At 32.2% G+C, this 21180-nt stretch overlaps 1 protein-coding gene across 1 annotated transcript in view; it reads right to left on the bottom strand.

Annotated features, from left to right (window-relative positions):
• Positions 1–4922: 4922 nt before the first annotated feature.
• LOC106688054 (uncharacterized) overlaps positions 4923–21180 on the bottom strand; it is a gene marked incomplete at its 5' end in the record, with an annotated part of 46784 nt that continues 30526 nt past the window's right edge. Inside the window, 3 exon segments of the mRNA XM_014432328.3 lie at positions 4923–6731; positions 8201–8385; positions 15967–16223. Of these exon segments, the coding sequence (XP_014287814.1) occupies positions 8244–8385; positions 15967–16223 (399 nt within the window). The 3' untranslated portion in view covers positions 4923–6731; positions 8201–8243.

The following is a 21180-nucleotide window of genomic DNA, read 5'->3' as shown; positions in this document are numbered from 1 at the left end:
AATCTACTCTTAATGTTATAATGCTTTAGGGCTTTACTATTTTGATTATATTCAACTTATAAAAACTTGGTACACTGTTATTGTGGCACTTTGCCTATAGATCTATTTTTCAAAGTTAGTTTAAAAAAAAAAAATGTTATCCTAGTCATTTTTAGACTTTTTTTCTACATTTCCTCTATATTTAAGGTGTACTTAACTCTACCTGAAACTATTTAATCATTAATAGACTTTTCACCTTTCTTTGTAGAGTTGGGATTTTTGTCAGTTAAATTTTTTTAATTATACAATATTTATTACAGCTGTTTTTTTTTTTCTTATATCCTTTTCCCCCTTCATAAAAATAATGTATGAGTCGCTATCTGAAGATGCTCAGATTTCCCTTCCTAAAATCTCAATAGCAAAAACTCATAATTTTGAGCTGCAAAAATTTTTAACTACTTGTTACAATGCAACATAATTATTATTAGATGTTTTCTATATCTATACAGAATATGTAGATAAGTATCATACCATATAAGCTTATGGAATCATTTTTTTCTTTTCTTTTATTGTTATCAGAATATCAGACCTTAATAATTATGAGAGATAGTTGACCGTGGATGAGGTACTAGGAGATTATGGTTGGGGGTGCGGTCAAAATGAACCACAAATAAGTTGGTGTAACTTATTTAATTGTGCCAAACACAAATAAGTTGGTGTAGCTTATTTAATTGTGCCTAACATAAATAATAAGCTACACCAACTTATTTGTGGTTCATTTTGACCGCACCCCCAACCATCATCTCCTAGTAGTATCAGACCTTAAGATTTATGATTTGTTAGAAGATTTTATTTTTTACCCATTTTTTATTATTATTTTAAAATTATTTGTCTACCTTTGATGTTTTCAATTTTCTTTTATACCTGTAATTATGTATATAAATAATAATTGTTTCATTTTGTTAATTATTTTTAGTTCATCTATGTTTCATCCTTATTCATTTATATTATTAGAAGTTAGTTATGACTTATGATTTTGTTTTATCTGTTTTCTTTTCTTTTGTCCTTTACATATTCTGCTAAATATTGTTGTTTAGTATTTTTTCTTCTCCAGTTTATTATTTTATTTTTTACAATGTTCAATAAGTTCATTTTTATTTTTTATTTTTTATTTTGTATTATACTTTATGGCACTAATGCTTCTTGTTGATGCCTGTAGTATTATTCTAAAGGAACTTGTCCCAGAATAAAAAATATTACTAATATTACTTAGTGGCATAATACCTTCACTAGTATGCCACACAGGAATAATTTTAATTATTGTTTTAAAAAAATGTTAAACTGAGGAAGTGAAAAACGTACAGTTTTATTTTTTTTTTTTACTGACGACAATAAATAATGAGGCGTATTTTTCAATGGAATCGTCATACAATAACTAACTAAATCAATCAATTTTAGATCGAAAAAGAATTTTGTAAGTGCCTTATTAAGGGTTGTACATGGTGAGGGACTGAAAAACGATATTTTTTAATTTTTTATTTGCTTCATATGAATCTATTTTGGAGGTACAATATACAAAGAAATATAATAGTTCTTATTTTTTTCCAATGACTGGCACTCACATTATCATCATCAATTGGCGCGATAACCAATTAATGGGTCTTGATTAATTGATTGATTTTCTATTAAAAATTGATAATGTAATGGGGGTTATGTAAATTAATTATTTTAATTAATGAAAATAAGTTAATAAAACAAATACTATGTCTAAGAAATAATAATAATAAATACGTAATTAAATAATGGAAGAAACAAAAAAAAAAATTAACAAACAAAAAACTGATATTTATAAAATAAATAGCTGACTTATGTAATGAAAAAATAATTAGAGAAAAAGAAAATTAATGCAGAGTTCACAGCAGAATGTCTTACATCAGTCTGGGCTTCAGTTTTTGAAATGAAGTTGGATTTCCTTCGTTGTAAGCCATTGCACCTTTAACTGCTTGTAACCGGGAATGGAATTTTGTTAAATGTTTTTTTTTTTTAAAATCCATCAATTGATTCCCATTGTAATTATGAGAGATAGTTGACCGTGGATGATGAATGAGGAGAAGATGGTTGGGGGTGCGGTCAATGAAAAACACAAATAAGTTCGATTAACTTATTTTAATGTGCAAACGTTTCGGCTAGAGTTTCTAGCCTTCTTCAGGGCTGTTCGCTGGAAGATCAAATCGCCTAATCATCGCCTGATTAGGCGTTTGATCTTCCAGCGAACGGTCCTTGAAAGTTTGAAAATTTCATAATGGATAGTACATCCCAAACTTCATAATCTTCAAAACAATTAAGGCCATAATATTGTTTGATAAATGAGAATGGTTGTTTTCATTTTAATCGTTATTTAACTCTGATTCAAACCATGCATTTACTGTTGTTTATTTTGACTCATCCTCTATTTAATTATGTATACCAACTGTTTCTGCCTTTCAATTCATTTTATAAATTTCACCAAAAAGAATAGAGGAAAAATTGTCATTTGTGGTCTTCTGATGCACTACAGCAAAAAGGATTAAGTGTGAGGCAGCTGAGGAAATTTGTGCAAGTAGAAGGTGAAAATGTGGCACATACAACATTTTGGTTCGGCGGATAAATTCTGGGAACAAAAAAAATACCCATATTTTTTTTTTCAGATTTTCATACATTCGAAGTGAAAGATTAATCTCTTCTTAGGTTAATTTTTTGACAGTTTTATAATTTCAGAATTAGCAAATGGAATTTGATTGAGGGAAATCTTTCTTAAATAAATGAAATATAAAAAAATTAATATAAAATATTAAATGAAATTACTCATCTTTTTCATTAATTCCTTCTCTAAAAAAGAAATTAAGGTTTATACTATGAGGATGTTAAATCCACTATTAGGATGTTAAATGAGTTTTTGCCCCGAAAACCAAGAAATAATTTCACCATTATATTCAACTCCTGGCAGAAAGGTGGCTTAAAGTAAATGAAAATGGTAGCCTATATTTTGAAGAATAATCTTTGTAATAATCAATAATAATAAACAAGAATAATCTTTTTTAAATTTTATCCTGAAATTAAAACAACTTGTAATAATCTAATAACTCATGTTAACTTCTTTTTATTATTTATAAACCAAAGATGAGCGGTTTACTTATGAGCTGATTTTTCTCCTTTTATTCTAACAAGTGATAAGTGTTTAGGGAGGAAACTTTATCCTGAATTCCAGTTTAAGAAAACAATTCAAGAGAGAAAGGAGATGCTGCCATCTATAGGTAAGCCAGCTAACTATTAGAGGCCCTAAAACTCAGGAAAAGTCCAGAGAGAGATACAGAACTCGGCATTAGATAGTTTTTGTGTTATGTATGGTTTATAGTTATTGATTTGATTTTTATTATAATTATTTATTTACTTTTATATTTTTAATTGATATATATCACTCAAATTGATTGAGGAAAATCATATGGACGTCATGAAATTCATGATTTTTTATTTTAAAAATATATAACAAGAAATATTTTTATAACAGTTTTACATTATTTTCAACATTTTTGCAATGATCTGGCTCTAATTCATTGGCCGTTATCCTCACTCACCCTAGTCACACCACTAAAATATTGTTTTATGGATACAATACAAGGAATACTTGTAACTTATTATAAAAAACTTTCTCTCATTTGTTTTCTTCTCTTATTCTCATTTTTTAGGGACTTTTATGTTTAAAATAAATAAATTTATATTATACAAATTCATTTTAAGAAAACTATATCATTGTTATAAACTATTTTGTTTTTTCCAAATTAGGCTAAATTTATTACATCTTTTCAGATCATAAATTAGAAAAAAAAAATCCTAAATTATCTTGCATTTATAGTCCAGCAACATATTCGTCATACCTTTCTTTACATTTACTGGTTCGAACCGTGCCTTTAATTGGTTAACAGTGCTCTTTGTAGGATTTATTGTTCAACTATTCCTGTTTTTCAAAATTTATGGGGAGTTCCTTGTTTAATCTAAACCTGGCAGGAGTATCCTACTTGTTGTCCCCTAATAGGTGTTCTGTGAGCATTTGTCTCATGATAGATGATTTGTGCTATTTTCTTTTTATATAATTGGATGCGTTGATAAAAAAATCTTTACAATTACTTTCAATGCAATTTGAAATTGAAATTGTATATTGTAGCTCTTCCATCAGGGACTGAGGACCGAGATTTCATAAAAAATCTAAGATCTTCTTGCCTCGGCTCATGATTTAAAAAACGAAACGCAGGTGTCCAGGTGAACAAAATACTGAAGTGAGAAAAAAAAGGATGTCACATTAGGAGTGCACTGGTGAGAGAAACGCTCAGTCTTACTGTTGCGTGGAGGTGGCTTCGTAAAAAAGGGAGTAACATAAGCAAGTGACAATGAACACATCAAAGGGTTAACTGATGGTAGACAAAAGTATAAACAAAACAGATGAAATACTAGGAAAATATAGATATTTATTTCCCAGTATAAGTAACATGGTCAGGGCTAAGAGTCTCCTGGATTAACAGTTGAGCATATGTTACATTTGAATTTTTTGTATCTGTTTTATAAGTTTTTTTTCTATTTCTGTAATGACTTCTAAAAGTTTTCTTCTAAAAATATTTTTTTCTTTATACATTATTTTAACATCTTTGAAACAAAAAATGCCCTTTTTCTGCATGATTTTATACCAATGCTGTTTTTTTTTATATTTAGGGTTATCTTGATTTTTACAGTCATAACTATGGTGATAGATACTTTCTTTGATGTATTGTCCACTCTCTCCACAATATATTCCATTTTATATTTTTATTTTATTACCCTGAGTGTCGTAGATTATATTATATCAATCAAAATGGAATAATAGCATTAAAGTATATTTAAAAGGGTTATAAAAAAAAATACATTGGCATTATTAATATAATTTATTTACTGAAATAAAGTTTATATACAAAGATACATGTTTCCTCACCCATTCAAAACTGTAACTTAAAAAGAAAACAACATTGAGCATATGATTTTTAATAAACATTTCACATTCTCTCAATAAATACACTCATACTTGACATTTTAAAAAAATGCAAGTTTAACAGTTGTTCAGTTTTTACAATTACGTCCCAAACTCGCACACATTCATACATTTAACTAATAAATTACATTTACTGACTTTACGTACAAATATCCATTTATCAGTCCATATTATTGACTTCATGGTATTTTTATTATAAACAGTATAACCTAATTGTTATAAGTGTTTTTGTTTGTAAATAAGTTACTGATTTTATTGTACAAACTATACATACACTGTATTGTACATATTATGTACAATATGACCCAAACCCGACACCAAAATGTACAATTTGAACATAATGTTTTCTATCTCAACTAAGTATTGGTAATTTCAATAAAATTTATATAATAACAAAATTTTATAATCAAGTCTGTATCATTATTAAGATTATTGTAATATTCAGCTGAACGTCCATAATAAAAAATCCCTATGTATTGAACTTTTTCTAGGAAACATAAATTTTTATGAAAAATTTACATATATGAAATTTTATTCATAGAACAAAAAATTTATATGTAAATGCATACGTTTTTATGTTTATTTGTAATAAATTAAATAAGAAAAAGTATGTTACTCTGTTTCATAAGGTTAAAGAAATTCGACGAAGACCAGAAGCTTGCTAAGAATAGTGATTTTGGTCAGAAAACATGGTAACTGCAAAAATGAAAACAAAATAACTCAAAGTTAAAGGTTTCACGTATCACAACCTTGATTCTAAAACCTTTTAACAATATTTTTTAATCCACAGTAAAGTTTTGATTAAACCTCGAAATTTGATACTTTTATTTCCTGTTGGTAGTTTTTAAGAACTAAAACAGTACTTTCATTAGTGAATTTTCAAAGGACTGGGTAGTTCTTCAAACTACCTATATATGATAGTTGAATTAAACTTTGAGCTTTACAAAAAATTTTACTTCAGATAAAAAGTCTAGTTAGATTTTGGAATTTAGGTTGTGATTTATTCGAACCTTGTTTCTATTTACTCTTGATATTTATTTTGAAATATAGATTATCAGATGATCCAAAACTAAAACAGATAATATTGAATAACCATATTTTTTGGTACCTTTTAGAGTATAACTACACTAAAGTAAAGGGATTTAACTTTGTCTTATTTCATAAAAATGTAAGCATTGTTAGTCTTAGAATTAACTAATTTGTAAGACATTCAGTAAAAAATTCTGGGACTTATTCCCAATTCCAATTACTTAATGGATTTTAGATTTTGTCTAACATTTGATTGGATTGAAAATACTTGACATGCTAGATAATAAATAAATAAATAAAACATAATTAAATATCTAATATTAAATCATGAAATTAATATCTTTACAGTAACATTCGTATTCAAAATGTTAAAAAAGATAAAATTGTATTTACAGATTGATCGGTTTGTCATTGAGGATTATATATACAGGAGAAGATTTGAGCTCAACTGGCTGACGGCAGTAAAACATATTTTGTGTTATCGGTTTGATTTAAAGGTTGTATTTCATGATGAATTGTTTCCTTGTTGTTGAATATAAAGGCCAGGGCTATTCCAAGACCAAATATTAAAACACAAAGTACAACCGCAAAACACATGATCCTATTAATGTTGAAAGATGAAGAAACTGCAAGTAATGAGGAGTCTGTGGAGGAGGCGTAGCTCCATCTGGAAAATAAAAAAATAACATTATACTAAATTTGTAAATTACAATAATTTTTATTTTTTTTGTATTTATTTTTAAAATTTAATGGTTTTTATATATGTTTATTGTTTTTTTTTATATTACTGCATTTATCTATTAAATTATACAAGTTAACTCCTGTGGACTTATACTCCACTTTTGATACTTTTGACTCCTATTATATATAAATTCCTGTGGGTTCTGGAGCCCTCCTGGGGTCCACCCAGCCTCCTAAATTGGGTAAAAATCTGGCGGTCGAGCATGATTCTGATCAAATCACCTCCTTGCACAATGGTTGGTCTAGTAACAGTACTTCCTTACAAAGAACTGAACCCCTGACCCTTCATGGATTGCAGCGGTAAAGATTTTAATTTTTTTTTATCTATTATTTTATATATATATAATATAATAGATAACTTGTTTATATTGTTATTTATTTAAAAGTTTTATCATTTATACTTTATACTTTTTTTTTTTTTTATGTATGCTAAAGAGGGGTAAAAGTGAAAAGGAAGAGGAAAGATATATTGGTCTAAGAGAGAAAATGTGAAAAAAAAAAGAAGATTAATAAAAAAAAAAGATATAGATAGAAAAAAATCAAAAAAATCACAAAATGATAATACAAAAACAAACATATATTACTATTATAAGTTTACTATGTCTATATTTTATAAGTTAAAAGAAAGTTGTCTAACTATATTTAAGAAGTATGCTGTGTAACTAGCAACCCACTTTTTTTAGGCAGTACAACTTTTTTTTTTTAATAAAGTTTTTGTCTTTCTCTTGCAGAAGGTTAGATCACATGAAACTTTTTTACTCTTTTACCCTTTGTCTTTTGAAAACACTGCAAAGTATTACACGATTGTTTATTATTTGAATAATTATTTCATTACATCAGTAAACAATTAAATATTAAGGCCCTGTTTCATAATGAAGCCTAATAGTATTAGTTCATAAATATACAGAGTACAAAGTACAAGTTATTATTTTTCAATTTCGAAATTGCTTAGCTTGCGCCTTCTATCCAAAAACTTAGAAGTTAGAATTTATAAAACTATTGTCCTTTCCACTGTTGTTTATGGATGTGAAACGTGCCCTCTTACACTAAGGAAAGATTGTGTTGTCTGAATTGGGTTTGGAGGGACAGACCATCATGGACTGTACCATCAAGTACTGTTTTTATAGAGGTGATTTGTTCAAGATCACGCATAACCATCAGATTTCCCCCCAATTATGGGTATCAACTTTTTAGTCAGTGCCCCAGGAGCCACAGGGAAGACTCACGGCTACAATAACAGAATAATAATCTGCCACTACCGGATTCGAACCCAGATACTTAGAATTAGTAGCACAGCGCCTTATTCACTTAGCCATCTCGCTCTCCTCAAAATTTAATAAAGAATATTATTATTACTACAAATATTTTTTTATAAATGAAGGCACAAATACTAACCTGGGTTTCCAAGTGGCCTCTGGCCTAGGCGGTTGGGGCGCCATTATTCCGTTAGAAGCGGACAGGCGGGGAATAGAGCTAAGCAATCTTTCCCTTCTTGGCCCGACCGCGCCGCTTCGACGTACCTGAAGAATCTTATCACTGCTGGGTTTGAAAAGACTGGCTTCTGAAGCTCAGAAGGATCCCTAGAAAATATAATTGTTCAATCAGATAATTCACTTAATGTTATGTTATATAATTGCTTATTTATACGGGATAAACCTAGTTACATATACATTTAAGTAATAAGTTACATAAATATAAATATATATTCAAATGAAATATAAATATATATTCATATGAAATATAAATTACTATTTAAAACGTATAGGTTGAATATGATATATAAACTATAATAGTGTATGATCGTAAGCCGAACAACCTGCCCTAACGACATATTCTGCGTGGACGGCAAATCGTTTCCAAAAGTAAAAAATTCAAAATACTTAGGCTCCATAATAACATCGATAAAAGATTAACGGACTGAAATAGACCAGTGTATAACAAGCACGAACAGAGATTTCTTTTCTCTGTCAAGAATACTTCAATGCTGAAAAATCTCGAAGACTCTGAAGCTAAGGGTGTACAATGCCATGACAAAGCCAGCTCTGGTGTACGGCTGCGAGACCGGGGCTCTAACAGGTACCCTAGAAAGTAGAAGCAGAGATTTGAACGTAAACTGCTCTGTACAATTACAGGAGAGTTCGGGGATCTGAGCCTTAACTCGTGGAAGAGAAGAACAAACAGTTAACTACGTGCAGGGACTGGTCAGTCAATATCTCATGATATGAAGGCAAGGAGGCTAAAATTAGCGGAATGGCTAAAAGGAGGCGGGACATGTGGCTCGAAGCAATCCATCAGGATGCCTCTACACTACACTAAATGCCAGTATAGTTGGCAAGAGACTACGTGGGGGGCCAAAAACCAGACGGATAGACAGAATCAACAAAGATGCGAAAGAGCAGCAAACTGAAAGGCAGTAGCCCAAAACAGGCAAGCGTGGAGAAGGCTGGTTCGGGCAGCCAAAAGATCTACAAGATCTGTTGATGTCTTAGCCAATCCAGAAAAGGAAAAAATGTATATAAAACTGTATTAGATTCTATAAATACCAAATCATTGTATATGTTATCGATAAAGCACACAGAGATCTACGGACGTACCCAGAGGGATGTAGGAGGGGGCAACTGCCCCCCCTCCAAGAGTGAACAAAGTTATTAATTGAATAAAAAAAATTTTTTTTAACCAAATACTAATTGTAATACTAATAAAGCATCGTGACAATTATATATAATGTTCTTAAAATTTTGGTTTCATTCTTCTGTTCCGTGCTGAAATGTCACAACCTGATTGACTATTACTTGCCCCCCCTTATTGACTATGGCTTGCCCCCCTGATTGACTATGGCTTGCCCCCCTGATTGACTATGGCTTGCCCTCCTTATTGACTATGGCTTCCCCCTATTGACTATGGTTGCCCCTCCCTAATGACTATGGCTTGCCCCCTGATCGACTATGGCTTGCCCCCCCGATTGACTATGGCTTGCCCCCTGATCGACTATGGCTTGCCTCCTGATTAACTATGGCTTGCCCCCCCCCCTTATTGACTATGGCTTGCCCCCCCAATTGACTATGGCTTGCCCCCTGATCGACTATGGCTTGCCCCCCCTATTGACTATGGCTTGCCCCTCCAATTGACTATGGCTTGCCCCCTGATCCAATTGACTATGGCTTGCCCCCCTGATCGACTATGGCTTGCCCCCCCTATTGACTATGGCTTGCCCCTCCAATTGACTATGGCTTGCCCCCTGATCGACTATGGCTTGCCCCCCCCTATTGACTATGGCTCGCCCTCTCCCTAGTTTTGATTCTGGATAAGCTCTTGCAGAGACCTCCTGGATGTGCCCAAATAAATTGAAAGTCAATGTCTTCTTATATGCTCACCCTGCTCCTCCCCCGATTCGCCGAAGGCTGATGCTCTCATTACAAACCTCTTCCATCAGTTCTTATATTTTTGTGTGTATTTATGTACAATAATTAAGTTTATGCTCGACTTTTAAGTTTTCATTTACAATAATTTATTGTGATTATAGGTAATACAAATTTTCTAGTTCCAATAATAATGTAAGCTACATGATCTTAACTACCTTAATTGGAACCTGCAACAAACCTTATAATGCCACAATCCAAGGCAATATTTCACTAGTATACATTTATCATTTCCTTATGTATTTATTGTACGAATTTAAAAATAAAGGAGGTTACGAAAAAAAAAAAAAAAAAATTAAAAGTAATGAATTTTATGAAGTAGAAATAAAATGGTGGTAGCATTACTTGAAATGATGTGGAAACATATATTTTATTTATCCAATGTTCAGAATGGACTATATATATGTGTGTAATGGGCTGAGGTCTGCTCCTCCTTGGCAAAATCCTGCTTACGCCCATGGGTTTGAGTGCTACTCGAAAGAATCTGTATCATGAATTCCGGTTTCGCGAGATTGGAGAAAACTGGAAGATTGCCTCATAATAATAACTAAAATTAACTTCTTCCGATCGCCTTATAAGATGAGCCAAAAGTAGGTTGATCGTTTAGCCAACACTGATCCACTGAACTCGATCTATTTCTCGAGATCATTCCTGATTGATGTCATAACTTTGTCCACAATGGTGCATGTGCAAATGTCACGGATTTTAGTGCAACAACTTCTCAAATGTAAATTTATTTTTTAATGAGGAGAAGATGGTCAGGGAGGGGGGAGGAGGGAGGTGCGATCAGAACACAAATAAGTAAAAACTTATTTATTAGTGCTGACGTTTTGGCCAGAATTCTAAAACACCAAGAACAAAAAATAACATAACCACAATGAATAGAAGGAATTTGAGAGTGATTAGAAAATAACTAATAAATAAGTTTTTGCCTATTTGTGTTTTGAAAAAAAGGCAGTTATTTCACCCAGTTATATTTGTTTACTTTAATTATAACTTACTACCTTTAATTATACTTACTAGTCAAAATTGATGTATCTGCCAATTATAGATGCGGGGGGGGGGGATAAAAAATGGTGGTTGTTTCAAAAGATAAAAAAATTTTAAAAGTTAATTTTTTATTCGGGGTCAATATCTTGAAAACTACCAACAAAACTAGAAAACGTAAGAGAATATTGTTATTTTTTTTATTTATTTAATGTCATTTACAACTATACAAAATTATAAATACAATAAGTAAATTTGATGAATTTATTTCAAACATTTGAAAATCTTGTGAAGGAACCACCCATTGGTGGTACTATAAGCATTCATTTCAATTAGAAGGTCCGTGACCATCTTCTTTTCAGAAGCCTCAGAGGATTATCATGGATTGTTAAAGATGAGAGATTAAGAATTTATGGATGGGTAAGGAGTTTGGAATGAAAAGACGCATATCTGTTTTGGGTAAAATCTTCAACGAATGGGATGTTAAGGTCTTTGTGGATGAGTTTATTTGTAACGTAATAAGGAACATCAAGGATTTTGGATTGCAAAGATTGGAAGCGGGAGGAGTTTGATGGTTTGGTAGAGCCCCAAAGTCAATTCCATATGTCCGAATTGGTCTATTTACCCATATTGTATCATAATTTTTTATAGTGAATGGGAAGTTTAGAGCGTTTGTCAAGTAGTTGTTGTAGCAATCGAAATTTACGAGCAGTTTCTTGTCGTTTCAGTTTTATATGTTGATTCCAAGTAAGTCTCTTGTCAAGAGACCTAAGTATCGAATCTGTTCAACAGGCGTTAGTGGAGTATTTAAAAAGGATACTGCAGGACAGGAGGGTTTACGACGCAGAATAAAGGTGATCTGGTGGGATTTGTCAGGATTTATTTTGATTCTTCAGTTTTAACACCATTCTTCAATGGATGTTATATGTGTCTGTAGAGTTTGTGATGCATTAGCAGATAACATTAATTAAAGTTGAGTAAATTTGTTAAAAAACGAGCCCTAATTAAGAGCTATTTAATTAAGTTCAATAGTTCCCGAGATATAGCTTAAATTGCAACATTTCATATAAAACGCACTGAACATCAGTAGTTAGTGAATTTATTTTGAGAAAAATATATCTCAAAAACCGCTTCTTACTTATTAACGCCACCGCAGTTGTTTGCACACAGCAATCTTCTTATTCGTACTCGCACGAAATTGTCTTTGTTCCTTGTTGTTTGCTGATTTTGACCCAATTTTTTAGTGCTATGAAAATGCGTATTTGGGATTTGCCAAAAATAGAACAAAATGAAATTTTATTTCTTCAGGAGCGAAATATTTTACCTAAAAACGTACATGTAGCAATTCTCAAGACATGAAAGTACACACAGCAAGTGGGACTTAGAAAAGACACCTCGTTTAAGTTGAGCAGAATTCCATTTTGTTCAGCTTTAAGATTCATATGCTGTTGGACAGAGGAGCTGACATCGGTTAAATTTTGTGAAAAGCAGCTTGATTTATCGGATAAAAGTGTTATAGCCTGGAATGATTACATGTGTGAATTATGTATCTTGGATATGGAAAATAAATTAAACAAGAATATAGGTGAGCCTAATTGCATTGTGGAAATTGATGCAAGTTTGTTTACTAAACATAAAAATAATTGTGGTCGAGTATTACCCGAACAGTGGACGTTTGGTGGTATATGTAGTGACGTGTACGGGGCTTCGGGGTTTCTAAGCCCGACTAGGGGTTCCCCGTACAGGTATTATATTGAAATTTATTCATATATTAATGTATTTATATTATTTATTTATAACATATATTTATATTATGTATTTATATTAATTTGTATTATGTATCTCTATCGGTTCCTGATGGGAACTGACTGAAAAGGGATGCGCTATATTTAATTCAAACACTAGACACCATCTAGACCCCCTCGCCGTAGTATGCTAGATATGAATATCATAATTAATGATTGGAGTTCCTTTCCAACGGTATCGTGTTCACCAATTTACTATGCTATTATATATGAGGTGGCATGCAGGGATTATTAATTATAAAGTAAAGTCTTTGTTACATCTTTTATATTTACAATTATATATTCATTATCAAGAATACTATTATGAGAGAGCATGGCAAACTTGTTTCCTTATACTTTAATTATAAGATTATGAATTGAGAAGTACCAGTTGGGATCTTTGATATTTATACTGACTCTAAGTTATTAATTCTACTACTGCCATTCTAATTATATCAGAAAAGGTCTTACTTGTTTCGGTACATCGGTCGGCTTGGCGGTTGTCACGGAAGAGCGTCCATATTCGCCTCCCGGCTGCCGCTGATCTTCCAGACTGTCTTCCTCTGTGTCCAACTCCCAGTCCTCCCCTTCTGTCCCAGACTCTCTCAGCCTGTCCTTCCGTCAGACTTCCTACAAGCCTGTTCTCCTCCGTCAGCACTCCTCCTAACTCTCTTCAACTGTCCTTCTCTCTCAGATTCCCTCCAACTGTCTTCAATTCCGGGCTCCTACGAACTCTCCTCAACTCCGACTGTCCTCAACCGTGTTCCTCTTGCCCTTTTTGTTCATTTTCTCACCTCTCCTTCTGACTCCTCCTTCTTTTGATTTCTGTCCTCTGATTGGTTCCTCTATTTTCAGAGGGGGTGAGAAGGTCCAATGACCTTCGACGAAAGTCGGTCTTTTTCCTACCTTTCATCTTTATAAGTTTCTTCTTTGAAGAAAGCCGGCTTCTGGCGGCTTACTTTATGTTTCCCGAGGTTTTTAGAGAGGCCCGTGTGAGATAAGGGGTGTTTATTTGTTTTCCATTACGGCGGCTATTTCTCTGTACTTTCTAATGTCTAAACTGGCCACGTGCAAGATAAGGGCTGTTTGTTCGTTTATCTCTGCCTACACGGACAACCGTTCCCAGAGGGTGCATACTCTCTGTTATCTATATACCTCTGTACATTTCTTTAGATCTGTTGCCGACGGATATTTGCATAGGTCCGGCGGTATCTTTGGCATGCCGACAAAAGAAATTATTTTAAGTTAAAAAATTCCAGCTAGTGCCTCTCATACATATCAGTAGAGAAACAAAAGATTCGTTTGTTGCCACTGTTCCTAATAGAACTGGCTCTAGCCTTCTTGATAAAATTATTGAAAACATTGCAGATGGTAGCACAATTTAATCTGACGGTCGGAAAGGTTAGCAAACAAATAAAATAATTAAAGAAGGATTTCTACATGCTAAGGTTAATTATAAATACAATTTGATTGAGTCTGCTACAGGAGTTCTTACAGAAACAGTTGAGAGAATGTGGGGTAGTGCTTAATGGAGCAAGAAGAAACAGGGGAACGGTGAGACATCATTTGAAATCTTATTTATCAATGTTCATATGGCGATAGCATCAGGTGAAAGAAAATAGAGACTGTTGAATCTATATTAAATTCCATATCGGAGCATTTTCCACCGAAATCTGATTGACTACTTTACATAAATAAAATGTTTTGATTTTACATAAAGATTTTTATATTCTACAAAAACTTAGGTGTTGACCGATCTACGCCAACGCATTGGCAGAATTTTTGCTGCGGTGACGTTAATACGTAAGAACTCAAAAACCATTTAACATAAAGATGTCTGTGAAAGCTAATTTAATTCACTATACAGTTGTTTATGACGTTTTCTTCGTTGGAGTATTAATATTCATGATATTTGACAAAATAAATTCACAAAATGTTGATTTCTTGTTGTTCGGACAAAAAGTTTAATTCATGAAAAATGAAATTTTTCCCGGTGTCCATTGTTCATATAGTCGATCTTCACTCCTATACTTTTTTCCTATTTCTACTTTAATACATCTGTAAGAAGTATGAGAGCTGAATTTTTGCTTTTACCAACGTATATTACCACCGTCTAGATATATTTGCTCTTAGTTTATAAGAGCGAAATATTGGTTTTAAATAGTAATTTGTTTAACTAGATCTGGTTTGTGCCCTTTAGTGCACTTTATAAAGTTCTTAACAACTGTCAAGCTGCGTGAAGATTGGTTGAGTCGTGTTGAAGTTATTTATATTTTTACCATATATTGTTATTATATAATATTATTTACCACTATCAACTAAACAGATATAATAAGCAATTGATTAAATCATTGCATATTATACAATATATTGATTTGTATCAAACATTCAATTGTATCCAATTAAGCTATCTACATCCCTAAATTTAATAATTATTGCTAAATTACCAAGCATAGATCACAACATAAACAACATAGCTCACTACTCCACGGATAAGAACTGTCAAAAGGATACCATTGATAAATAAACGTAGAAAAAACACCGGTGTAAATTTCCAGTCCTATAGTAATAGTAAATCACAGAACAGAGGTGACAACTAATGACCAATGGGGTTGTTTAAGCCATCGCAAATCTAGGTTGTATTTTTTTAGGAGGCTCCAAAGAAAAAAATTGTAATGAACATTTATTTGGGCTATGTTAACAATAAAAAAAAAATAAAATAATAAAGAATAGAGAAAATTTAGAAATAAAATAAATAAAATTGGTTTTTAGGATGAAATCAAATGGGTAAACTCAATGATGAAAAGAAATAAACAAATTTTCAACATTTGAATGAACGGTGCTGCCGTACCGTACTTAAGGTACGGTCAAACAAATAATGACTTTTATATATCAGATTAATGATTTTTGTCTCGTTGTATATCTTGCCTTTTTAACTTCTAATAGTAATCGATATATCGACAAGACTTACCTCGATATCTCGGCAGAGACTAGATTACTGTGCGGGCTGAACCTCGCCGGGGCCTTGTACATGCTACAGACCAACCTCTCTTTGCAAGGCTCGTCTGTGAAGCCCAGTTCCGCGAAGACCCTGTCCAGCCTCTTGAGGATGGGGGCGTAGAAGTTGTCCTCGTTGTAAGCGGCCGCGATAGGAGGCGCAGGAGCTACTATCGGAGGACCCGCAGGTGCTGCTGGAACTACTGGAACTACAGGAACAGCAGGGATCGCCTGGAACAACAGAAGAACCTGTCTTAGTAGCTAGTAAGTTATGTTTAAAATATATAGTGAGAGTTATTTAAATGATAGTAGACCTCAACAGATCATATGAGTATGAGAAAAGGAAAAAATTGCTCTTTAGTGTTGGATTCCTCCCGAATTCAATCCTTACTATCTAAATTCCTTCTTAAAATCCTTAATGCTGCTGACTTTATCACAAATCAAGTCATCCATCAGGACCTCAATGTTCCTTATGTTGCCGATTTGGCCAGAACCAGATACCATTCCTTCAATGATGAACTTCCCAACCACCCAAATTCACTTGTTTCTAACCTGGCTTCTCCTTCATTACCTAATAATCCTCCTAGGCGTCTGAAAAGAAGATGGCCTCAAGATCTTCTCCTCTAGAAATGTTATTGCAGTTCTATTAATGGATAGATCCTCCACATATGTGTCTCATGTCATTATGTCACCTACAGCAAATTTACTTGTTGTATACATTTTTATACAGTTGTAAATAACAATAAATAAATTATTAAAAAAAAAAAAATGTTATTTTTTTTTTACCTTGTAAAGTAGATAAAATTCCCTTCAAAGAATGTGGTTTGGCTTTGCAAAATCTATCGTAAGAGTCTTTACGGGCAGAACAATACTCGAGGGAAGATTACCACAGATGGAAAATGTAGTAATCAGTGGTACCAATTCACTCGACCAAAAAATACCCGCTTAGCGACTTGAAAATAGCCGTTTTACCCAACAAATACCCGCCACTTAACACGCTCTTGGAGAATCGTTATAACTGTAGCTGTATGATTGTTCTGTCGCATTAGCTCTGCCGTGATAGTCGATATTATAAGTAATGTAAGTGAACCAAATGTCATGTTAACTATCACATCTATACGCCAGCAAACAATCGTGCGGTTTTAATTATTGTGACAAATGTATTAGCCACTGCCATGTTATAACTGTTAGATAGTTACAGTCATGACAGTTTACTGCCGTGAGAATATTAACGAGCTGGGCTGATAGTTGATAGAAGAAGTAATGTTAGTGGACTAACAGTTGTATTAACTGTCAGATGTGTACCTCTTCACAGTCTACTGTCGCAACATATCAACCTTACCAAATAGTACAAGAGCCGGGAACAAAAAAAAGGCAGTTATCTCACCCCAATTTTCGATTAAACTAAACTAGATAAAACTAGGTATAATTACTAGTAATAATTGATGTGTCTGGCAAGTATAGGTAGGGGGATTCAAAGATGGCGGCTGTTTCAAAACCTTAAAAAAAACATTAATTTTTCAGTCGGAGCTGTATATCTTAAAAACTACCAACAACACTAGAAAATCTAAGAGAACGTTATTTAAAGAAGAGTAAATTTGCTTAAATATTAGCCCTAAAAGAGCTATTTACGTCCAACAGTTCTCGAGATATAGCCTTTTAAAAAAAAAAATTGCTTAAAAATCAACTGAAAGATTATTAGTTAGTTAATTTATTTTGAGAAATCTATATCTCAGGAACTATGTGACGTACAGATGTCTATTAGCATTCAAATTAAAGCTAGTTTAATGGACTATAAAGAGGTTTATGACCTTTACCTTCGTAGGAATAGCAGTTTTCATGATATTTGACAAAATCAACTCACAAAATGTTAATTTCTAGTTGTTCTTATAAAATGTTGGATTTCTAAAAAAATATATCTCTAGATCCATAAGACACACATATGTCTGCCAACACTCAAAATAAAGGAAATTTAACTTACGATAAAGTAGTTTATGACACTTATCTTCGTAGGGGTAGTAGTTTTGATGATATTCACATTTGAATATAAATTTGGCAAATGAAAATTTGTCCGAACAACTATAAATCAATTTATTTTAGCAAATTTCATGTAAACTATTACTCCTACGAAGATAAACATCATAAACTATTTTATAGCTCATTAAACTAGCTTTTATTTTAGTGCTAATAGACGTACGTATGGTTTGTGTATCTGTACGTCAAATGGTTTTTGAGATATAAATTTTTCAAAATAAATTTACTAACTACTGATCTTTTAGTACGTCCCATACAACATTTTTATGAAATGTTGCTTTTTAAAAAGCTATATTTCGAAAACTATTTAACGTAAATAACTATATTAGGGCTCATATTTGAGCAAATTTACTCTTCTTTAAATGACGTTCTCTTAGGTTTTCTTGTGTTGTTCCTACTTTTTAAGATATTCATAGTTTTTATTCATCTCATCAACAGTTATGGTTTTAAACGGTAACTCAAAGAAAAAATTGTATCAGCGCCGTTTTCTAGATATAAACCCGACCCGAACTCTAGCCTCAAAAATATATCAATCCCGGACCCCAAATGGCCTAAGTACGCCTATGTCCTAAAATTCTATATCTAAGAAAAGATAATAATTTGTTGGTAATAGAAAAAAATCTCTAATGATTAACTAAAAAAACTAGGTAATAGACAAGTGCGACACTTCACTCCCAGATCTATAATTATTATTATTATGGCCCAGGCATATGCAACTTGCTTTCTTCTTCCATCTACCAACCTTCAAAAGCTTCAAATCCTACTCCACATCGTCCAACCATCTGATCCACGGACGTCCTCTTTTCCGTTTTCCATCTGGCTTGCCACAAATCTTCTTTTTGGGTAACCTTTCATCGGGCATCCTTTCAACGTGTCCTAACGATCTTAATCTTGCTATTTTGATTACAGCCATGATGCAGGGTTCCCCGAACAGTTCTCTCTGCTCCTTCTTCTCCAAACTCCATTCTGTGAGACTCCTCTCCATATCCTTCTCAATACCGTTCTCCCCCAGGAGTTGTATATCAGTTTTTTGAATATCTTTTTTTGTCAAGGGCCATGTTTCTCCCCCATAGATCACTACTGGCCTTGCGATGGTTTTGTAAATGACCACTATCATTCTTTTAGAGAGATCTCTAAACTTCAATATCTATAATTATTATTATCAATATCAAACACCAATATTATCATAAAATTCAATATCACAACTATATATAACCTAAACCCATTTTTCCCTAAATACTCCACAATTACCCGCTAAGGTGAAAAATACCCGAAAATATGCTAATAGGCAGCATTACTAGTAATGTTTACATTGGTAAACAACTGATCAAAAAAAAAAAAAAAATAGAAAAACGGCAGCAGAGCTCCGTCACAAAATGAGACTTATAACCTAAGAAAAAAAAATGCTAGATATCAAACAAAAGCATTTTGACTTTCAAGGAGACCAGAAGAACATAAACTATAAAAAAGAATATAATGATTTGTTAATATGTTGTGATTGTAATATTGAGTCGTTCAATTCCAATGAGAGTGCTCTGTAAATAATGTTATCTCCTCTCATTTATTATTAATGCATCAGCTTGATCTTTACGACGACTTATACGAGATCAGATTTAGTTATACAGCAGAAGATCGCATAAATAATTTAATTTAACTTAAATCATGATTCGTGGCATTAATCTGCAGTGAAAATGAAATAAAAATAAATGAAGTGCTAGGAAAACATTAATTCTATTTAAAAAAATTGTCTTTGTTATTGCGATTAAAAACTGAAAAGTTATATATAAACTTAAACTGAGTAATTTATTTAAATACATTATTATTTTAGGAGGGAACCCCTGTCCGTTTAACGTTGGACTTACCCCCATTTTACAACTGTCCATATAATTGTACCATTCGTTGCTCAAATTGTATAACTGTAATTTACATTCATTCTGTAGTTCAGATTGTATTATTTTTTTTTTCAATATAGTGTAAGTAGGAAAAAAATGCTTACAATCATGTAATTGATTTTACTTGTAAGCCGATATCTTTCGCTACTGCTATTGCTAATATATGAGTTATATATTTATTTATTTACCACCCCTAACTATATACAATGTTATAAATTTAAAAAAAAATAAGATAAAATAAATAGATAAAAATAATAAATCTTAATAAGAGAGAAAAGTAGGGTTAATAACAAAAAATACGTTCCTAGACCTAACATAACAAAAATTGCCTCCTAATGAAAAAAAAAGATAAATTGAAAAAAGGTGAACAAAACAAAAATAAATAAAAGAGAAGTAAAGTCAATAATAGAATTGATAAATATAGGATTTATAACCGAATGTCCTGCAGCAGCCTGCCCTTTAGCATTCGAGTTGAGGTTGGGTTTCCCAAGTTGTAGGTCACTGCTCCTTTAACTTTAGGTAAATAGGAGTGGAACTTCATGAACCGTTTTTTTTATGTAATCCTATATCGACTCCATTTATAATTCCCGATGTAATTGGCTATTTTTTTTTTCAAACTAAGCGATTCTAAGATCTGCATTTTGAAAATATTGTCATTTTTTCCTTTTCGTAAAGGATGCCGCTCCCCAGACTTAACAGCCGTACATCTGCAGTGGCCTGAGAATTGTTTTAAAAGTAAGAACAGCTTGTTTCTGTTTTTAATTTGGTAATACATGAGTTAAATTAATATTGCTTTTAATTTTTTATACTCCGAATCAACCCATTCTCCCAGTAAATCGACCATACTCTGATACCAACTAGAATAAATGAGCGGGTTCATACTTTCACACGAGGATTTTTAATAATGATTAATTTTGCAATCGCTCATTAATAGACTCATCAAAATTAAATAAATAATCATTACTTTCCAACAAATTCAATTTACAATAAATTGATTCAAAGTAATCGAAATTATATAATAGTAATATATCACCAGGATTAAAATATTACGATTTTAAAATGTGTTACCATTAAAAATATCTAACAATTCACCTAAAAAATATACTATCGAAAAAAGCAAGAAAAAAAGGTTGTGAAGCCTTTTATAAATAAAAAAAAAGTATCCATGATGTGGCAAATTATCTAGGGTTATTTGAAAGGTAATTGAATCTCCAATAAGACCATTATTAGCGAGTATGTAATGTACTTGTTAATATTTATTA

The sequence above is a fragment of the Halyomorpha halys genome, unplaced genomic scaffold, assembly GCF_000696795.3.
Source record: "Halyomorpha halys isolate HHAL.00 unplaced genomic scaffold, Hhal_1.1 Scaffold1046.1, whole genome shotgun sequence".
Taxonomy (NCBI): domain Eukaryota; kingdom Metazoa; phylum Arthropoda; class Insecta; order Hemiptera; family Pentatomidae; genus Halyomorpha; species Halyomorpha halys.
This window is presented reverse-complemented; position numbering and strand designations above follow the sequence as displayed.